At 38.1% G+C, this 12,886-nt stretch overlaps 1 protein-coding gene across 3 annotated transcripts in view; it reads left to right on the top strand.

Moving 5' to 3' along the window:
* Positions 1 to 12,886, top strand: part of Usp47 (ubiquitin specific peptidase 47) — an 87,489-nt gene that overhangs the window by 33,472 nt on the left and 41,131 nt on the right. For all 3 annotated transcript variants that reach the window (XM_059268771.1, XM_059268782.1, XM_059268793.1), the window contains exons 5-7: positions 7,744 to 7,840; positions 9,451 to 9,596; positions 10,874 to 10,953. In XM_059268771.1, the coding sequence (XP_059124754.1) occupies positions 7,744 to 7,840; positions 9,451 to 9,596; positions 10,874 to 10,953 (323 nt within the window). The remainder of the gene's footprint in view (positions 1 to 7,743; positions 7,841 to 9,450; positions 9,597 to 10,873; positions 10,954 to 12,886) is intronic.

Here is a 12,886-nt window from a genome sequence, read left to right as displayed (position 1 = left end):
GTCTAGTTCCTAGCACCTACATGGGGCTCACAACCATCTGTAACTCCATCCAGGAGATCTGATGCCCTCAATTGACCTCCACAGGCACACATCTGGTACACATAAACATACATGTGTGTTCAGACAAAACACACATATATATATAAAATAAAAAGAAATCTTAAAAAATAAGTTAGCTTTTTTCTGAAAATTGAGCCTAGATTATTTTTAAGTTGTTGGGTTTCTTTTATTATTTATTGTAATGTGTATAGGTGTTTGACTTGCATGTGTGCATTACCTGCTGAGGGCAGTAAAGGGTGTCTGATCCCCTAGGACTAAAGTTACAAACAATTGTGAGCTGTCACATGGGTCCTCAGGAAGAACAACCAGTGCTCATAATCTCTGAGCCCTCTTTCCAGCCCTAGGTTATTAAAATTTTATTTCAATTTACTAGGCTAGCTTTATATGAAAGTTTCATTCATTCATATATATGTGTGTGTATGTATACATATACATATATATATATATGATTGGTTATTACCTTATGAATATATTCTAGATATTTGTCATGTATTTCATCTTAGACCACACCTTTTCCATTAGGAAGTATTTTTCATGTTGAAAGAAATAGAAAACAAGTACAGAGAAGTCTTTTGTGCAGCTAGTTAATGCTAAGCATGGCTTTAGAATCTTTCCTTTTAAAAATTCAAGAAAGATTTTAAATATTACATTAAACACCTCTCTTAAATAACAGGAAAGCCATAGAGTTACATTCCAGGCTTTGTTTTAATATGATCTGTAATATTACACTTATTATATTTTGTAATTAGAACTTAGAATTATTTTCTCATAGCTAATCATTGTGAAGTTTATTTGCTCTGGTAATAGCAATAGGGTCTATGGTGTTTGGTTTATAACTTCTATTAGTGGATATTGGCTGCATACCACCCAGGGTAAAAAAGAATGTGGAATTATTTCAAATTATAGCACATAGTAAAACTACTTGTAAAGTCACAAGAATTTATCTCTTTAAAAGTCATGTAGAGGCCGGGCGGTGGTGGCGCACGCCTTTAATCCCAGCACTCAGGAGGCAGAGGCAGGCGGATCTCTGTGAGTTCGAGGCCAGCCTGGTCTCCAAAGCGAGTTCCAGGAAAGGCGCAAAGCTACACAGAGAAATCCTGTCTCAAAAAAAAAAAAAAAAAAAAAAAAAAAAGTCATGTAGAGATGATTGTTTAAAATATAGCTTCCAGGGTTTACTTCTCAAAATGTGAATGTAACTGCTCTGAATCAAGCTAGAGAGCTTTAAATTTTGCTTTAAATAAGTACTGTGTAGATTGTTCTGAGATTGTTGGGATACTTTGACAAAGTTCCAGATTTAGCAAATCTGAAACAAGATTCTTGAAATAATTTGCTATTCAGTCTGGCAACTGACTCAGTCTTTTATATGAGACATTTATAGAATGCTGTGTATTAGATCCATCTTCCTATTCAGTGAATTTATTGAAGTTAAGAAAATGGTTTTTAGTAGTGTTTGTTATTTCTTTGTGCAAATAAAGCATGCCACTTGTCACACTGTGTAATTAAGAATCACTACAGTACTCCATATAGTAACCACTTTTAGTTATTTTGCTCATTTTTATCTTTCCTCTTTAAGAAAATGGGTAATGGGGATTGGAGAGATTTCTCAATTTGTAAATTACTTGCTGCATGAGCATGAGAACCTGAGTTAACTCCCCATGTTATTATTTCTTGACGTAATTTGATTCACAGGGCTGATGACTGGGACATTTGATTTAGTTCAGTCTTCCTGTGTTATATATGATGTTTAAAGTGAAAATGCTTATATATTTTCATCTTAATTTAAATTTAGGGAATAAGATTATTTGCACTCCAATAAGACATACTATAGTAAATGTGTTACTCTTGATATCTTCTTAAATACCATGTAATATCCATTTATATCTTGGTACCAAAGTATCCTGACTTTCTCTGAGAAACAAAGTTCACCTCATAGATACTACAGAAGAGAACTTTTTAGGTGGCACTGAAAAAAAAAAAAGAAAGAATTTCCAACTAAGCAATCTTGCCCTCTGTTATGTACTTTTGTTGTTTTTATTTTGCCTTTTTTAACGGAGAGAAACTCAAAGCAATTTCACTAAAATTGGAAGCAAGACAGGCTGCCCACTTTCTCCATATCTATTCAATATGGTACTTGAAGTTCCAGCTACAGCAATAAGGCAACTAAAGGAGATCAAGGGGATAAAAATTGGAAAGGAAGAACTATTGCTAATCACAGATGATATGATAGTATATATTAATGACCCCCAAAATTCTACCAGGGAACTCCTAACAGTTGATAAACACTTTCAGCAAAGTGTCTGGATAAAAGATTAATTTTTTAAAAAAATCAGTAGCCCTCCTATATACGAATGACAAATGGGCTGAGAAAGAAATCAGGAAAACAACACCCTTCACAATAGCCATAAATAATACAAACTGTGTTGGGGTAACTCTAACCAAGCAAGTGAAAGACTTGTATGACAATAACTTTTAAGTCTTTAAAGAAAGAAATTTGAAGAAAATATCAGAAGATGGGAAGATCTCCCATGCTTATGGATTGGTAGGATTAACATAGTAAAAATGGCCATCTTACTAAAAGCAATCTACAGATTCAATGTAATCCCTATCAAAACTCCAACACAATTATTTACAGACCTTGAAAGAACAATACTCAACTTCATATGGAAACCAAAAAAAAAAAAAAAAAAAAAAAAAAAACCAGGATAGCTAAGTACAATAAAAGAACTTTCAGGGGTATCACCATCCCTGACTTCAAGCTCTACCACAAAGCCATAGTAATAAAAACTGTATAGTACTAGCATAAAGACAGATAGGTTGATCAGTGGAATTGAATCAAAGACCCAGATGTAAATCCACATACCATCAAAGACTTCAACATAAAACCAGATACACTGAACCTGATAGAAAAGAAAGTGGGGAACAACCTTGAATGCATTGGCACAGAAGACAACTTCCTGAACAGAACAATGATAGCGCAGACACTAAGGTCAATTAATACATAGAACTTGATGAAACTGGAATGCTTATATAAGGCAAAGGACACCATCAATAGAACAAAATGGCAGCCTACAGAATGGGAAAAGATTTTCACTAACTCCACATCTGACAGAGGGCTAATAGCCAAAATATATAAAGAACTCAAGAAACTAGACATCAACAAACCAAATAATCCAATTTTTAAAAAAAATGGGGTACAGATCTAAACAAAGAATTCTCAACAGAGGAATCTCAAATGGCCAAGAAACACTTAAAGAAATGTTCAACACCCTTAGCTATCAGGGAAATGCAAATCAAAACAACTCTGAGATTCTATCTTATACCTGTCAGAATGGCTAAGATCAAACACACAAGTGATAGCTCATGCTGGCGAGGATGTGGAGGAAGGGAAACACTCCTCCATTGCTGATGGGAGTGCAACATGTACAGCCACTTTGGAAATCAGTATGATTGTTTCTCAGAAAATTGGGAATTGATCGATATACCTCAACCCAGTTATAACACTCCTCGGCTTAGACCCAAAGAACACTCCATCCTACTACAAGGATACTTGCTTAACTATGTTGCTCATAATACAGAAACTGGGAGCAACCTAGGTGTCACTCAACTGAAGAATGATGTCTTAGTTAGGGTATCTGTTGCTGTGAAGACACATGACCACAGCAACTCTGATAGAAGGAAAATATTTAATGGAGGCTGGCTTACATTTACAGTCCATTATCATCATGGCAAGAAGCATGATGGTGTGCAGATAGACCTGGTGCTGAAGAAGGAGCTGAGAGTTCTACATCTTGATCCATTGTCAGCAGAAGACTGTATCCCACACTGGGCATAGCTTGAACATACGAGACCTCAAAGCCCATCCCCCAACAGTGACACACTTCTTCCAACAAGACCACACCTACTCCACCAGTGCCACACCTCCTAATAGTGCCACTCCCTATGGGCCGAGCATTCAAACACATGAGTTTGTGGGGGCCATACCCATTCAAACTAACACATTCCACTCCCTGGCCCCATAGGATTGTAGCCATAACAGAATGCAAAATGCATTTAGTCTAACTTCTATCACAGTATTAACGATGTTTAAAAGTTCAAAGCCTCTTCTAAGATTCATGCAGTCTATTAACTGTAATCCCCTATAAAATCAAAGTCAAAAAACAGATCACATATTTCCAACATGTTAATGGTACAGGATGTACATTACTGTTCCAAAATGGAAGAAAGGGAGGATAGTGAAGAAATACTGGATCAAAACAAGACCGAAAACCAGCTAGGCAAACTCCAAACTCTGCATCTCTGTTTGATGTCAAAATGCTCTACAGATTTTCAATTCCTTTCAGCTTTTTGACTGTAACATACTTCTGTCTCTTGGACTGTTTCCACCTCCTGTTAGCAGCTCTCTGGCATCTCCAACATTTTGGTGTATCCAAGGCAATCCAGGTTTTACCTTCACAGCTTTACACAGTTGCCTCTATAGGCCTCTGTGAAGGGACACACCTGATACACACCTAACCTCAGTGGCTTTCCTTAGTCACAGAGGGAGACTACATAATCCCTTTCTTCTGTTCTTGTCTCTAAAACCAGAACCATGTAGCTGAAGCTGCTCAGTTCTGCTGCTTGCTGGGGCTGGAACATGCCCCCCTCACTGAATTACATCTTCACCAGCTTTCTGTGTTTGGTGGTTGCCTTCATTGCCTAAGCTTGAATATGCTGGAACTTGCTCTGTTGATAAAGCTGGCCTAAAAGTCATAGATCTGCCAGCCTCTGTCTTCTGAGTGCTGGGATTAAAGTTGTGCACCACCACACCTAGCCCTAAGCTTTTCTTTAATTCCTCTTCACTTTTAATTCCTTTTCGCAAATTGGAAGCTTAGCTGAGTGGGATCTTGCCTTGAGGTCACAACTCCTTTTATTCCATTTCTTAATCTGTTTATCTCCTTGAACACAGGACTTAGCGCTGTAGCTAGAGTTTTCCTGCCTGGCCCACAGTCAGGACAAATTTCTGTCACCCGCCAGTCCCACAGCCGCTCAGACCCAACCAAGTAAACATAGAGACTTATATTGCTTACAAACTGTATGGCCATGGCAGGCTTCTTGCTAACTGTTCTTATAGCTTAAATTAATCCATTTCTATAAATCTATACCTTGCCACGTGGCTCGTGGCTTACCGGCATCTTCACATGCTGTTTGTCATGGCGGCGGCTGGCAGTGACTCCCTTTCCCTTCCTGTTCCCTTAATTCTCCTCTCAACATGTTAGTCCCTCCTATACTTCCTGCCTGGCCACTGACCAATCAGTGTTTTATTTATTGACCAATCAGAGCAATTTGACATACAGACCATACCACAGCATAGCTCCATTCCACTTCCTGGTGCCCCTTTTCTCATCAAATTGTACATTTTGTATTTTCCCTTTCTCAGCTTGTTCCTTTTCATTATAGATCTGTATAAGAGTGACCACTAATAACCACACAACATAGTCAATACTAGGCTGTTTTGAGATTCCCTGTGCCAGCAAAATTAATCCAAAACTCTTCACTTTAGCCTCAGGCTGACTTTTCAGACAAGGGCAAAAAACAGCCATATCCTTTGCCAAAATACCACAAAACTGTCTCTAGGTCACATGCTAACATACTGAAACATCTTGAGCCAGGCCCCCACAGTTCAAGTCACCCTCAGCACCACTGTCTTATATGTTCCTTCTAGGATAGCCCATTAAGCCCCATTGAAAGCGTTCAACTGCTTTTCTAATCCAAAGTCCCAAAGTACATTTCCTCCAAATAAAAGCATGGTTAGGCCTATCACAGCAATACCCCAGTCCTTGATACCAACTTCTGTCTTAGTTAGTGTTTTTATTGCTATGAGAAGACAAACATTTAATGGAGGCTTTCAGTTTCAGAGGTTTAGTCCATTATCTTCAGGGCAAGAAGCATGGCAGTATGCAGGCAGACATGGTGCTAGAGAAGGAGCTGAGAGTTCTGCATCTTGAACCACAGGCAGCAGAAGACTATGTACCACACTGGGCATAGCTTGAGCATATAAGACCTCAAAGGCACCCCCACAGTGACACACTTCCTCCACTAAAACCATACCTACTCCATCAAGGCCACACCTCCTAATAGTACCACTCCCTATAGGCCAAGCATTCAGACACATGAGTCTTTGGGGACCATACCTATTCAAACCACTATAAATGGATAAAGAAAATGTGGTGCATTTACCCAATGGAGTGTTGCTTAGCTGTTAAGAACAATGACATTATGAAATTGGCAGACAAATAGATGGAACTAGAAAAAAAAATCATCCTAAGTGAGGTAACCCAGACCCAGAAAAACAAACATGGTATGTACTCACTTCATTAAATGGATTTTAGCTCTAAAGTAAAGGATAATCATGCTACAGTCCACAGACCCAGAGAAGTTAAGTAACAAAGATGGCTCAAGGGGGGATGCATGAATTTCCGTGGGAAGGAGAAATAGAATAGATTTTGTGGGTGGACTAGGGGCAGGTGGGAATGTGATTAGGAAAAATCAAGTAGGCAGGAGGGAAAGAATACTGAAAGAGACAACCGGAATTGGTGGACATTTCGGGGATGAGCTAGAAACAGTGCAGTGGAAATTCCCTGGAGTCTATAAGGGTGACCCTAGCAAAGACTCCTAGTAATGGGGGATACAGAGCCTGAACTGGCCATCTTCTGTAACCAGGCAGGGCTTCCAGTGGAGGGACCAGGACACCAACCCAGCCACAAAACCTTTGACCTACAATTTGTCCTACCTGCAAGATATGCTGGAGTAAAGATGGTACAGAACTTGTAGGAGTAGCCAACCAATGACTGGTCCAACTTAAGACCCACACCATGAAGAAGGAACCCACATACCTGACACTGCCTAGGGTGCCAGGAACTAGAGGCTGCATAGGCCAGAGACACAGGAGTGAACCAAACACGACTGGAAAAAAAAGTCAATGAAATGACTCCTAATGATATTCTCCTATACTCCTTTAACCGAACCTAGCATAATCATCACCAGAGAGGCTTCATCCAGCAACTGATAGTAGCAGATGCAGAGACCCACAGCCAGACATTAGGTAGAGCTTGGAGAATACTGCAGAAGAGGGGAAGGAAGGATTGTAGGAGCCAGAGGGGTCAAGGACACCACAGGATCAGCTAAGACTCACAGGGGCTCACAGAAACTAAAGCAACAATCAGGGAGCCTATATGGGTCTGACCTAGATCCTCTGCATAGATGTAATGGTTGTGTAGCTTGGTGTTCTTGTGGGACTCCTAACAGTGAGAGCAGGGCTATCTTGCTCTTTTGCCTGCTTTTGGGACACTTTTCCTCCTACTGGGTTGCTTTGCCCAGCGTTGGTATGAAAGTATGTAACTTAGTGTAACTTGTTATGTCATATTTGCTTTAAAACCCTGGGAGGCCTTCTCTTTTCTGAAGGAAAGTGGCAGAGGAGTAGATCTAGGGAGAGGGGGTACTATGGTTGGGATGTAATACATGAAAGAAGAGTAAATTTATAAAAAAAATTTTTTTTAATTTACTAAAAAAAAAACAACATAAAAACCAATAATTTCCAACTAAGCAGTGTTGCCCTCTGTCTTTTCTTCATTCTTTTCCCTTTTTTTTTTAATAGTGTTTTTGCCTAAGTGCTGATTTGTCTATATTTATGTTTTCTCTTTAAAGGTTATGTGGGATTAGTAAACCAGGCGATGACATGCTACCTGAATAGCCTTTTGCAAACACTTTTTATGACTCCTGAATTTAGGAATGCACTATATAAGTGAGTATTTGAAAAAATGTTCTAAGAATAAAAGTATAAGTTTTAAATAATAAAATTGAATTTACCTTCTTAGACTTACTTATAACATTTGGGGTATTTCTTACTTTATAAGCTGACTTCTTGAATATTGTATATGAACAAAAATCTTCTGAAAGACTGACATATGAAAGCCATAGAGAGGGAGAATTAGAAATGACTGGATAGAAAAGAATCAAATTGATGAATGTTCCCATTCATAGCTTTACTTCTTTCATAGGGAAAGGCGTGTCTAATTTTGAGAGAATCCAGACATGTAACCTGTACATTCATTTTCTTCCCTCTTTCAATTTAAGAATTCAGTGTTATTTTTAAACTTATAAGATCTCTAATTAAAATACAGCGTAGCTTGTTTGTTTAAATGTGTATGCATGTTTCTAAGATTACATCAGATACTTTAAAATGCTTTATGGATGCATTTACCATGTCTGGTAAACTCCAAATTAGCCATTAATTTTTGTTGAATATTTTCTTATAATACAGTTTATGTGCTTTTCCTTAGCATACTTAAGGTATGTGTTACTTAGAATTTTTGTTTGTTTGTTTTTTTGAGACGGGGTCTCACTATGTTGCTTTGGCTGTCCCGGTACTCACTATGTAGACCAGGCTGGCTTCAAACTCACAGAAATTCACCTGACTCTGCCTCCCAAGTGCTGGAATTAAAGGTGGGTGCCACGCCACCCAACAATTTAGATTCAGCTCCATTTCATTAGTGTTAAGAGTTATGTGATGGCCACATAACTTTTGGAACCATTTGTTTAGTCAGATCCAAACAAGATTCATACATTGTAATTAATCAATATGATTCTTAACTGATTTAATCTGTGGTTTGTTGTTGCTTTTATAAGATTTTTATTTGTTTATTATATATACAGTGTTCTGCCTGCATGCCGGAAGAGGGCGCCAGATCTCATTACAGATGAGCCACCATGTGGTTGCTGGGAATTGAACTCAGGACCTCTGGAAGAAACAGCCAGTGCTCTTAAACACTGAGCCATCTCTCCAGTCCTTTTTTTTTTTTTTTTTTTTTTTTTTTTTTTGGTTTTTTGAGACAGGGTTTCTCTGTGTAGCTTTGGAGCCTTTCCTGGAATTCACTCTGTAGCCCAGGCTGACCTTGAACTCACAGAGCCTGCCTCTGCCTCCCGGGTGCTGAGATTAAAGGCATGCACCACCACCACCCGACTTTGATTTAATCTGTTTTTAACTCTGTCTATTCTCCTTTGTAATTCCCTGAAAAATGTATATATTGAAAGCTGGTGTTATTTGTCTTATGTTTTTTTCTATTTTTAATTTTAGCGTCTTTTTTGTGAATTACTTATTAGGACAACGTTTGGTCAGATTCAGATTTGGCTCCATACCTTTAAGTGAGCTTTGTCTTTTATTCTCCAGACTGGAGCCGCCTTGGGCTTTTTTAGTTTTGAGTTTATAAATTAAAGAAAGACTGATTACATAATACTAGTTTTACTTAATATCCAAGCTTTGTGTATTACCTAGAATATATGATGATTTTGGTATTAATTATGTTTTAAAGAATGAAATCATTTGATGTAGTTAACATGATCTCATCCTCCTAGGTGGGAATTTGAAGAATCTGAAGAAGATCCGGTGACGAGCATCCCATACCAGCTGCAGAGGCTTTTTGTTTTGTTACAAACCAGCAAAAAGAGAGCAATTGAGACCACAGACGTTACAAGGAGCTTTGGATGGGATAGCAGTGAGGGTAATAACTATCTTAATGGTAACTTCTAGTGTTCAGAGACTTCTAGACCATGGCATTACCCATCTGCAGCACATCAAGAGCTTAGTGATCTTTACCTGAAACATCTCCTTGCTTTTTACTTGAATGTTAAAGTAATTTATTTGTAATTATTTAAGCTCTGAGATAAATTTTAACCAATTAAGGTACTTGTACAGTTAAGTTTTGTATGTTCTATTTTTGTGGGTTTTTGTTGTTGTTGTTTAGTTTTGGGGTTTTTGTTTGTTTGTTTGTTTTGTTTTGTTTTTTGAGACAGAGTTTCTCTGTGTAGTTTTGGTGCCTGTTCTGGATCTCGCTCTGTAGAGCATGCTGGTCTCAAACTCACTGAGATTTGCTTGCCTCTGCTTCTCAAGTGCTGGGATTAAAGGTGTGCACTACCACTGCCTGGCTTGTATTTTCTATTTTTAATGAGCTTAAAGTAAAAAAAAAGTGTTACAGGTTTTTTTCTTTAGTTTTTTTACAGGTTTTTTTCTTTAGTTTTTTTCTAACATGTTTCTTTTATTTTTTCAACATGGTAAAATAAAGATACTGAAAAAAATACTGAAAAGGGGCAACTTTTTTTACTTTGTAACTTCAAAAATATTACTTCTTTTATTTTTTGATATTATAATGTAATTTCATCATGTCTCTGTTTGCTTTCCTCCCTCTAAACCCTCCAGTATACCTCTGCTTGCTCTCTTTAAAATTTGTGGCCTCTTTTCTCATTCATTGATATTACAAACGTGTTATAGATACATCCATTAGGACTGGACTCCATAGCTCTGCGTTTTGGTTGGTTGTGGTTTTCTGTCTGATGCAGAGAGGAGTGTCCTTAATGTAGGATGTCTAACATATTTCTGTACAATGAAAACTAACAAGTATTCCAGCACTACTTAGATAGCACTGGTTTAATGGTTTTCCTCTGACTGTCCTTTCATGGCTAGAATATGTCTTCCTATGTTTGTTTTTGTTTTTGTTTTTCAAGACAGGGTTTCTCTTTTTTTTTTTTTCCTCTTTGTGCTTGTCCTGGAACTCACTGTAGCCCAGGCTGTCCTCAAACTCACAGAGATCTGCCTGGCTCTGCCTCGAGAGTGCTAGCATTAAAGGCGTGCACCACCACCACCCAGTTCTTCCTATGTTCTTAAGAAGCTTTCAGTTGTTTAAAGTAGACTTGTCCATGTTCCTATTTATGTTGAAACAGTAATGCAATGTTTCATTATGCTATTTGATTCTGTTTTTAATTAAATTTTATATTAAAATAGCTTGGCAGCAGCATGATGTACAAGAACTGTGCCGCGTTATGTTTGATGCTTTGGAACAGAAGTGGAAGCAAACAGAACAGGTAACTTCTCTCTCTTAAGCTGAGGGGACTGATTGTGTGTTAAGGCAGTTGGTATCTTACAATGGCTTTTATTCTACTGGAATTTTCAAGACTTGGACATCAGTCTGCTACATTTGGAAATGAAATTACTAGACTCCCACCTGCTGTTTACTAAGTCCTAAGCATCTTCATTAAACTACTCCAGACCTCAGCTTCCTCGTTGTCCCAGTAGGGTTTCTATTGTTGAGATGAAACACCATAACCAAAAGCAACTTGAGGAGGAAAGCATTTATTTGGCTTACACTTCCACGTTGTAGTCCATCAAACAGGGCAGGAACTTAGAGGCAGGAGCTGTAGAGGCCTTGGAGTAGTGCCGCTGCTACTGGCTTGCTCCCCATGGCTTGCTTTCTTATAGAACCCAGGACCACCAGACCAAGGGTGGCACCACCCACAATGAGATGGGCATCAATCACCAATTAAGAAATGCCCTACATTGGCCTTGCCTACAAGTTAGGGGGGCATTTTCTCAATTGAGGCTCTCTCCTCTCTGATAACTTGCTTGGGTCAAGTTGATATAAAACTAGCCAGCACTTCATCATCAAAGTAAGGAAATTAGTCTATATGAGCAAGAAAGGTTTTTTCCACTCAATACATCTATTGTTTGGGGGGATAATTTTAAGTATTTTCATTTTTTTAAATAAGTGATAATCTTTACCACATTATAAAGTGTATTTGTTAAGTTTTATCTTCATTTTGACCAGTCAAGTGTAGTCATGTGCTTTGACGTTTAGAGTCCTTATTTATATGACTTAACTCACTGAGTGGCTTGGCTTTATGCGATTCGATGTGGATGAGAGTATAGACTGGGTATAATAGAGTATCCTGGAGATAAAAGAGTAGGAGGTCCTAAGGTAGCACAAGGACCTGACCTCTGATTGGAGTGACGTGGTTGCTTGGAAGAGAATCTTTTAAACAGTAGGTGGGAATCCATTTGTACAATATGAAATCAGGTGTAAGGAGTCTGTAACTCAACTTTCAAAAGATGAATAGAAAACTGTAAGTGAATTTATAAATAGGAATAAGAATTGTTTGGTAATTATGTTTACCTGCATAAATTATTTTGGGGGGTAGAGGGAGAAAATCCAGAATTTTTTTTTTTTTTTAGGACACTGGTTTTGAGCCATTTTGAAAAGTCCTAGATGCAAGAAGACCTAAGTGGGGCAGGAAAATGAAGATGGGTCCATCAAGTCAGTTGTATTAGAGTAGTCATTGGTGGGTCTAGTCTGAAGGTGTGAAGATCCACCCTGGACATTTCAGCAGATGTGAATTTACGAGGAAGAAAACTGTTAGTATATTTTCTCTTAGACTTATTTTTTATTTGAGAGATGATGAAAACCACTTAAACAGCTGGTGATTTCTTTGCATACTCTTATGGGACTCGAGTGATTTTTATATAGATGGTATTGGGGCTGTTTCTTCTTCATAGGTCGGAAGTTACCCTTCCTCCTTGTTCACATCCCTCTCTGTGAGTCAGCACTTCATTAAGATCAGCTGGGGCATTCCTACTGACTTCCAAAAATTTGGTACAAGAATTTTGAGGCAAGACATTCCTATGAAGGGTAGTTACTTAGGGAATTAACCTGCCTACTCTGAGTCAGAAGAGCCCCAGTTGGCTGTTTGGGAAATAGGTGAGAGATGTATTCTTTTAGATGAGGATATTTTGAGGGAGATGAATCTTAAGATATTGTTTGAATTCTTATATCTTAAATTCTTTATATTGTTTTATGTTTATTATTACTATTTAATTTTTGTTTGCCCAGATTAGCAGTGGAATTTAATAAGTAAGAATATACTGTGAGACTAGTGATGTTTGTGTAAAGTAGCAAAAGCACAACAGCTCCTTAGCTCTGTAACAACACACCTGAAGTGTGGATTAGGATACATACAGTCTAAG

Source organism: Peromyscus eremicus, chromosome 1 (genome assembly GCF_949786415.1).
Source record: "Peromyscus eremicus chromosome 1, PerEre_H2_v1, whole genome shotgun sequence".
Classification (NCBI taxonomy): Eukaryota; Metazoa; Chordata; class Mammalia; order Rodentia; family Cricetidae; genus Peromyscus; species Peromyscus eremicus.
The sequence above is the reverse complement of the archived record's forward strand: the minus strand, read 5'-3'. Positions and strand labels throughout refer to the sequence as shown.